The 9604-nt window shown below is 47.6% G+C and overlaps 1 protein-coding gene across 1 annotated transcript in view; it reads right to left on the bottom strand.

Moving 5' to 3' along the window:
* Positions 1-279: 279 nt before the first annotated feature.
* LOC310824893 (atrial natriuretic peptide receptor 1-like) overlaps positions 280-9604 on the bottom strand; it is a gene marked incomplete at both ends in the record, with an annotated part of 21002 nt that continues 11677 nt past the window's right edge. Inside the window, 3 exons of the mRNA XM_083698151.1 lie at positions 280-364; positions 1221-1356; positions 1706-1800. Coding sequence (XP_083554277.1) covers positions 280-364; positions 1221-1356; positions 1706-1800 — 316 coding nt within the window. The remainder of the gene's footprint in view (positions 365-1220; positions 1357-1705; positions 1801-9604) is intronic.

Below are 9604 nucleotides of genomic sequence, written 5' to 3'. Positions count from 1 at the left end.
AAGAAGAGAAATAGAGATATGAGATGAGGGGAGGGGTCAAGAGGGGGGAGGAGTCATATGGGGAGGAGTCAGGAGGGGGGAGGGGTCAAGAGGGGGGAAGGGTCAGGAGAAGGAGGCGTCAGGAGGGGGGAGGGGTCAAGACGGGGAGGGGTCAAGACAGGGGAGGGGTCAAGACGGGGGAGGGGTCGGGGTGGTGGGTGAGGGAGGGCGGCATCAGAACCCATAACCATAGAGCCAGGAGGGAGGGGGGAGGAGGGGTGGGGGGGGGCTACCACTCACCTGTAGATGAAGACGGTGACGGTGACGATGATGACGAAGATGAAGCACACCACGATGGCCACCATCTGGTGCATGGTGACGGTCCCTGAGACAGACGACAGCCAGCATCAGACACGCAGTCACGTGACCCAACAAGCACGTCATTACACCTGAAGGCACAATCATCAGGTTCTCTACATGTCCTCCAATCAGGGAGGGTTAGGCCAGGGGGAAGGGACTAGAAATGATGGAGCAACGCTATTGGACAGAACTTAGATTCTATTTCCTGCATCTGAGAGGGTGAGAGAGTTCTCTGCGTTATTCCTGCAGGTAGAAATTGTGTTCTTTGGTCGTTGTTTTAAATCGGAGTTTCCTGTTGTGCACATTTGATTGTACTCCAGTCAGAATCACTTCAGTTCACGCGTCAAAACCCCCCAACCATTACCACAGTGGTGCGCTGCCCCCTGTTGGGTCTAATCATACAAGCCAAGCAAACGCCACATCACATCAAACAGATCGCTCCCCCCATGATTACGGCAGGGTTCTAAAATGGCTCAGAGTCTGGCTCTTGTCAGAGAGAGAGGAGAGAGGAGGGTGAAATCTAATGAAATCAAATCAAAATCAAATGATGTGATGTTTGTGGAAGAGGATGGAGGTGGGTTGAGTTGACTGTCAGTGAGCCGCCCGCTCTGAGCGTCTCTGGTGTGTGTGTGTGTGTGTGTGTGTGTGTGTGTGTGTGTGTGTGTGTGTGTGTGTGTGTCTACAAAATCTATCCAGGCTCTTCTGAGGAGCCAGGAGTCTTTGTGGCCTACAGGGTTAGGTCGCTGTCTGTCCCACGCCAAATCAAATCAAATCAAATCAAATCAAATCAAAATGTATTTCTCATCCACACAGACACAGCCGTAGACGGGGCCGTGAGGGGCTCCAGGCAGCCAGCAACACAAGGGAGCAGCAACACGTACGTGCTAGGCAGGCGGGGTTGTCCTTCTTAAAGCCACAGTCTGGGATGTCTTGGGGGGGGCTCCCCCCCGGCCACTGGACCCCCATCCCTGGCTCTGACACCAGCTGCTTCAGAGAGCTGTTATACACACTCACAATCTGGACACACAGGGCAGAGAACTGTTACACACACACTCACAGAGGGAGGGGAAGACCTGGTTTTATTTTACTTTATTTTTTGATAAAGAAAGAGCCATGGTTACCATGGGTTACAGGGTGAAGACGTCTTTAGTCATTGTGTTGACAGACTGATAGTAACAGACTGATAGTAACAGACTGATAGTAACAGACTGATAGTAACAGACTGATAGTGTGTATTATGTGTGAGAGAGAGAGAGTGGGAGTTTTTGGGGGTGTTTTTTTACCATCCACCAGAGGAGAGTGGGTTTTACCACACACTCAGGTGCTTTGTGTTGATGTGTGTGTGTCCTGCATCAGTCCTGCCTACCTGGAACACCCCTGAGTCGTAGTCCGTCATGTCCCACAATGCAAAGTCAATCTCCCGGTCGCCATTCTCATCAATCTCCACCAACCCCGTCACACCTGAGAACAGAGAGAGAGAGAGAGAGAGAGAGAGAGAGAGAGAGAGAGAGAGAGAGAGGTTAACAGAGAGAGAGAGAGAGAGAGAGAGAGGTTAACAGAGAGAGAGAGAGAGAGAGAGAGAGAGAGAGAGGTTAACAGAGAGAGAGAGAGAGAGAGAGAGAGGTTAACAGAGAGAGAGAGAGAGAGAGAGAGAGAGAGAGAGGTTAACAGAGAGAGAGAGACAGGTGACAGAGGACAGCTGCTATTCTGAGAGACGCAGCTTTTATATAAACCTGATGTTGTTGAGCGTCACAGTTCTGTTGGGTTAGGGTTAGGGTTAGGGTTAGGGTTAGGGTTAGGGTTATTCCTGTGCCATGTCTTTTTTTGTATTTTTATTTTTGTATAGATATATTTTTAGTATAGATTTGAGCTTTGAAATTGGAACAGACTTCAGGTTCTATCAGATAGCATTGCTGCATCATTTCTAATCCATTTTTTATTTCTATTTTGTATTTCACCCTACCACCCCCTCCCCTGATTGGAGGACATGAAACAAGTCAGATAATAATTGGACTCCTACTTACATTTCTGATACACGGTGAAACAGTAATGATATGAAGTGATGGACGCAGAGCTGTGGATTGAACCGAACTTCCAAACTGCTCTAACACTGTTGAAGCTAGCAACACTAAACCAACTTCATATACACTCACCGGCCCCTTTATTGGGTACACCTGTTCAACTGCTCAACGGTTCAGGCTGGTGGTGGTGGTGTAATGGTGTGGAGGATATTTTTTTGGCACACTTTGGGCCCCTTAGTACCAATTGAGCATCGTTTAAACGCCACAGCCTACCTGAGTATTGTTGCTGACCATGTCCATCCCTTTATGACCACAGTGTACCCATCTTCTCATGGCTACTTCCAGCAGGATAAGGCGCCATGTCACAAAGCTCACATCATCTCAAACTGGTTTCTTGAACATGACAATGAGTTCACTGTCCTCCAATGGGCTCCACAGTCACCAGATCTCAATCCAATAGAGCACCGTTGGGATGTGGTGGAACGGGAGATTCGCATCATGGATGTGCAGCCGACAAATCTGCAGCAATGATGCTATCATGTCAATATGGACCAAAATCTATTGAATCTATGCCACAAAGAATTAAGGCAGTTCTGAAGGCAAAAGGGGGTCCAACCCGGTACTAGCAAGGTGTACCTAATAAAGTGGCCGGTGAGTGTATATGCCATTTAGCTGACGCTTTTATCCAAAGCGACTTACATTGCAGTGAGTTCGTACATTTCAGTATATATGGTCCCAGCAGGAATCAAACCCACGACCTAAGCATTGTTAGTGCCATGCTCTACCAACTGAGCCACAGAGGACCACTCACAATATTCACAAAACTGGTTTTGATCCTGTTCATATTGTACAACTCAACATGGGTTTCAATGGTCAACAACATCTTATTAATGTCACATGAAGATATCTCTTACGAAAAAACCATCTCTCTGTAAACGTCTTCCACTACGATCAGACTTTTAGGCAGCTGAGCAAGCACATGACCTTTACTGAAACGTCCCATTCTAGTTGACATCTTAACCACCGTACAGACCGCTGTTGCATAACTTCTTCAAACATATGTCCCTAATCAGGGGAGGCTGGTGGAGGTAGAAATCGGAGGATGGGGCTCATTGTAATGCATAGAACAGAATTAGGAACGGTATCAAACACTTGAGGAATGGTATCATGCACGTGTGTTTGATACCGTTCCTCATTCCGTTCCATGCATTACAATGAGCCCTGTCCTCCGATTTCTACCTCCACCAGCCTCCCCTGGTCCCAACATAGAGGCCTCTCCCAGTCCCAGTCATACTGAAACAATCAGCCACAAAGTCACACAGGAACTGACCGCTCAGCCAACACAACGTCCACACGATACGTCCCTCTGTCACAGAGGAGCCCTCCACACTGAAACCATCAACCATGGAGTCACAGAGGAGCCCTCCACACTGAAACCATCAACCATGGAGTCACAGAGGAGCCCTCCACACTGAAACCATCAACCATGGAGTCACAGAGGAGCCCTCCACACTGAAACCATCAACCATGGAGTCACAGAGGAGCCCTCCACACTAAGATAAGCACATAACAACATCCCATAATACATCCATATATACTGTGTGCTGTGGCCTGATGCCAGGGACATATGGTACGGATTAGCAGCCTTCTCCTCACAACATGAACTGTCACACAGACTCCACTTATTGTCATCAGGGACGTTGTCAGAGAAAGTGGAATAGATGTTAAAATGCTGGATGCCACTGGACCCTGAGGACGATGACAAGCTAAAAGCTAATCAGCGTAAAAAATGGGTAAAAAACAATTCACCGTTTTAAAATGTTTTAGAAACAGCGGTCACGTCCCACTACATCCCTGATGGGCACCAGGGGGGATTGTGGGTAGCTAAGGAGTCATGGGAAGTGGGTTTCAGGGTTCAGAGAGTGGGGCGTTGTGGGTAGAGTGGGGTGTGGGAAGGGGAGAGAGCAGGAGATCCCAGGTCCCAGGGTTAGGGTTAGGAGAACACAGATGGTGTTCAGATAGAAACCTCCAACCTCCATGTTTCCCATAAATCCCCGCTGGCTGGAGGAGCTCCCTATCTGGGCCCTGATTGGTCGAAGCACTCTTGCTGATGGAGAAAGGGGGAGGGGGGGGGGCTAGTAGGACCGCTGATTAAGGTTGACAAAGTGGCACTGATTTCTGTCAATAGTGTTTCAGTGGGTTTATGTGTGATTCCTCAGTGAAGCTCCTCTGAGAATGTACTCTGAGAATGATTCAACAATGACAGCCTGACGGGTCTGATTATGACGGGTAATAATGGGTCTGATCATGACGGGTAATAATGGGTCTGATCATGACGGGTAATAATGGGTCTGATCATGATGGGTAATAATGGGTCTGATCATGATGATTTAACACAGTGGTTGTTTCTCGGAAATTGATCAAATGTGGTCCATGGTTACAGTTACACTCAGTATAATAATAATATCAATAATAACAATAACAATAATCATAATAATGCATTTATTTTCTATAGCGCTTTTCTCAGTACTCAAAGACACCACCTTACACAGAGAACAAGAATAGACAGATACATACACAGTAAAACAAAAGCACAGTCAGGGTTAGGGTTAGGGTTAGGGTTAGGGTTAGGTAAACCCTAGGGTTAGGGTTAGGTAAACCCTATACTTAACTGTGACCCATCGTAACAGAAGCATAAATGAGACGAACACCATTTAAACTGCATGACTTTGCTTGTTTGTCCAAAAGGGGTCTCCAAAATAGTCGGAACAATGCCCAGAAATTATCTCATTGCTCAGAAACGCTCAAATTCCTTTCTGAGGGGGGGTTACAACATCTCCTGCATGCACAATATATCTGCCCTCAAATAGACTAATATCAAAGCCATTTATATCCTGAAACAAAATGGCTCCCTTGTTTCTCATGGACCCGTGTTTCAGGGGTAATTTTAGCTGCTCTTTAAGAAGCGGTGGAGTCAGTGAGCGGTCATACAATGAGGCACGTGATTCCACTAATATGATATTATACTATTACACTTATTATAGTTCTGTCCACGCCTACATTACGTCATTACGGGCCATTTCAACGTACTTATAGGATAATGACATCCTGTATGTATGTACTGGGACATCTGGGAGACAACCCATATGGAAATATAGTGGTTCCTTATCTCAACTGACCTGTGTGTGTGTGTGTGTGTGTGTGTGTATGTGTGTGTGTGTGTGTATGTGTGTGTGTGTGTGTGTGTGTGTGTGTGTGTGTCTGTGTGTGTGTGTGTGTCTGTGTGTGTGTGTGTGTGTGTGTGTCTGTGTGTGTGTCTGTGTGTGTGTGTGTGTGTGTGTGTGTGTGTGTGTGTGTGTGTGTGTGTGTGTGTGTGTGTGTGTGCACATGTCATTTACTGCTCATTACTGCTGGTTTCATCCTTAATGAAAATGTGCCCTGTTTGATGTCACATGGTAAAAGGAGAGAGGGGGACGCAGAAACAGAGAGAGAGGGAGGTGGAGAGAAAGATAGATCTACAGAATAAACATTCAGAAAGGAGAACAGAACTAAACAGGTGTTCAGATCCCAGAGACGTCTCTTCAGCCTCTCCACTGCTGTCTCTGATCATGTTGGGTTCATATCCCATGGACGAAGCAACACGTTTTCCTCATAATGAAACAGTTGTGGGGTGGTCCAGTGGTCTAGCACCACGGCCTGGGGTGGTCCAGTGGTCTAGGACCATGACCTGGGGTGGTCCAGTGGTCTAGGACCATGACCTGGGGTGGTCCGGTGGTCCAGCACCATGGCCTGGGGGGGTCCAGTGGTCTAGGACCATGACCTGGGGTGGTCCAGTGGTCCAGCACCATGGCCTGGGGGGGTCCAGTGGTCTAGGACCATGACCTGGGGTGGTCCAGTGGTCCAGCACCATGGCCTGGGGGGGTCCAGTGGTCTAGCATCACGACCTGGGGTGGTCCAGTGGTCTAGGACCATGACCTGGGGTGGTCCAGTGGTCTAGCACCACGGCCTGGGGTGGTCCAGTGGTCTAGCACCACGGCCTGGGGTGGTCCAGTGGTCTAGCACCACGGCCTGGGGTGGTCCAGTGGTCCAGCACCACGGCCTACAGTGCACCCATATGTCCATGTCGGCAGGGTTAGAACCCGGCCCATGCCCTGCTGACATCCCCTCTCCTCCTTACTTCCTGTCTTCCTCTACTGTACAAAACTGAACAATACTAGAGTGGGAGGGACTAAAACACTCCAAAAAATAACCTATAAACAACAAAAAGATAATGAAACAATTAAGAATCAAGGCTTGTAACACCAGCTGTCCTTAAGTGTAATTAAATTATTAGGCTGCTTAACTGCTGTAAAATCAACATTCTAAAACCAACACAGCGTGCAGTAGAAACAGCTAGCCAGTAGCAGCGGAAAGATACAGAACCATGTGTCACGGACCGGGTCCCATTAGAACTACCACTCAGGCCAGCTGTCCCATTGGGTCATAAAACTATTACAATCATCTGCCCAATCAGCATGAGGAGAAATCACAACAGACACAGATGTTATGGAAAAGTACCCCTGACCCTAGCCAAGATGGAACCTTCCATTCAAAACCTAACTACCCCTGACCCTAGCCAAGATGGAACCTTCCATTCAAAACCTAACTACCCCTGACCCTAGACAAGATGGAACCTCCCATTCAAACCCTAACTACCCCTGACCCTAGACAAGATGGAACCTCCCATTCAAACCCTAACTACCCCTGACCCTAGACAAGATGGAACCTCCCATTCAAACCCTAACTACCCCTGACCCTAGACAAGATGGAACCTCCCATTCAAACCCTAACTACCCCTGACCCTAGACAAGATGGAACCTCCCATTCAAACCCTAACTACCCCTGACCCTAGACAAGATGGAACCTCCCATTCAAACCCTAACTACCCCTGACCCTAGACAAGATGGAACCTTCCATTCAAACCCTAACTACCCCTGACCCTAGACAAGATGGAACCTCCCATTCAAACCCTAACTACCCCTGACCCTAGACAAGATGGAACCTCCCATTCAAACCCTATGGAGACAGTGAGTGTGTCCATCAAGGGGAAGTGACACGGCCGGACCCAGCTGTGGGTGGCGGCTAATGTGATCAGGGAGAGATGGGGGAGATAAGGGGAAGATAAGCTGGGGTCTCTCCTCTCTCCTCCTCCTGATCCAATTGCCTCCGTTGGGGATGAAACAGGGGGGCGTGATCCTAAAATACATCTGTTTGTGATGATGGTCCTCTTGGGAATGGTAAAAGTCAATGATATGTGTGTGTGTGTGTGTGTGTGTGTGTGTGTGTGTGTGTGTGTGTGTGTGTGTGTGTGTGTGACTGGTGATGGGAGTGGGGTCGGGGTTGTATTTTATGAGTGCCATTGAGATCTCCTAGGCTGCTTTGTGTGTTGTGGTCTTTGTGTGTTTAAGGAGATTCTGGAGAGGTGGTCGTAAAATGGAGCGGTGAGAGTTTGACAGTTGGTCAGACGGAGAGCAAAACAAAGAGAGAGAGAGAGAGAGAGAGAGAGAGAGAGAGAGAGAGAGAGAGAGAGATATGAGCAGAATATGAGCCCCTCATTACTGACCAAAGCACCCAGAGTGATGTCTGGTGACGTCCATGTGTTGACGTGAGTGTCAGGGTGTAATCATTGGATCAGATCAATACCAAATACATCAGCTGTTAAGCTCCACCGTGCAAATCACATTCAAAACAAATATTGATGTTGTCTCCTGGCTTATAACAAGCAATCACAAAAGTGTCACAAAAGTGTTCCAAATGTCTGTAATCAGGAGGAATTTGTCCGTCTCCCTCTGTGGGGATATCAGTCAGACACACACAGCTTACTGCAGCCTACAGACACACACAGGCTACTGCAGCCTACAGACACACACAGGCTACTGCAGCCTACAGACACACACAGGCTACTGCAGCCTACAGACACACACACGGACTGAGAGCAAAACTATGGCTTGAGTAAAACAAATGTAATAAGCCTGCGTTCTGACATGCAGGGTTGATGCAAGGGTACGTGTCTGTCTTCACAGGCTGGGTGAGCAGTACGCAGGCTTCTATCCACATGTACTCACTTTGATCATGCAGATAACTGTTATTGTCTGTCTGTCTATGTTGCTGATGGCCATTAGGGTTGAATCACCATGACGAGGGGAAAGCCATGGGGAGGCACAGAGGAAGAACAGCCTTCTGGGAGCAGGTGTTGATCGCGCCTCAGGACGTGACTTTGATGCTGGCTATCAAAAAAACAACTGTGGTAATCATGAAAATGCTTCTAGATTTTTTTCTATGTGTGATTTTGTGAAATTGTAACAACACTATCATGTTAAAAAAAACTGTAACGAACACCTCTAAGTGGAGGCTTGGCCAGGAGGTAAACCAGCTGGCTGTGTGAACCTACAGCAGCACAGAGCAGACAGAGCTGCTCAGAGGAGCATCTGACCTCAGTGTAACTGGACGCCGGAATGATTCAGCTGAGCTCACATTACCCAGAGGCAGCCTTCTGGCAGGGCTGTGGTCTCCCTAGGGCTCAGCACGGTGGATTGAATAACCACTTGTATAAATCGGATTCGGTCCTGTAACCAATTTTGAAGACTTAATAGAAGTGCCAAGGACTATTTATCAAACCTACGTACAGTCAGAGCTGCGCAGTGTATTTCAGAGAAACTCTTTTGTTTTACATTATTCTGTAGTTTCTAAATACTTTAAACTTCTCACTGTCTACACGTGGGCTTTGGAAGTACAGGAGACCTCGGTTTAAAACCCTGACAGGTTCAGAGTGTGTACAGCTTAGCAGAGAGATAGCTAAAATGTATTACATATGTATGTTTTGATGCGTTTTCTTTCTGTAAGTGCATTCAGCATCGGACACGTGCTAAATAAACAAATCCAGTAATATAATGATGATATTGTGATGGAGATTCTCTGGAGACTGTGGTTCTTCCTCCAGATGAAAGGCTCTGACCTGGGTCAGCCAGTGGACTGCGGGCGGTCGAGTGGTGAAGTCAGGCTCAGACCACTTAGAGTAACATGACCCGGGCCATTCATTAGCCTTATGTCTATGACCTTTGACCTCTAGAATCAATTACACAAGCGCCTGGAAGGTTAACCACCCACCAACTATCAACCATCATCTACCCAGCCAAACGGCTGCACCACATGGACAACATATCATATTGCCTTAAAAATGGTAGATATTGTGCTGGCATGATATA

The sequence above is a fragment of the Argentina silus genome (genome assembly GCF_951799395.1).
Source record: "Argentina silus genome assembly, contig: scaffold_390, whole genome shotgun sequence".
Classification (NCBI taxonomy): domain Eukaryota; kingdom Metazoa; phylum Chordata; class Actinopteri; order Argentiniformes; family Argentinidae; genus Argentina; species Argentina silus.
The sequence above is the reverse complement of the archived record's forward strand: the minus strand, read 5'-3'. Positions and strand labels throughout refer to the sequence as shown.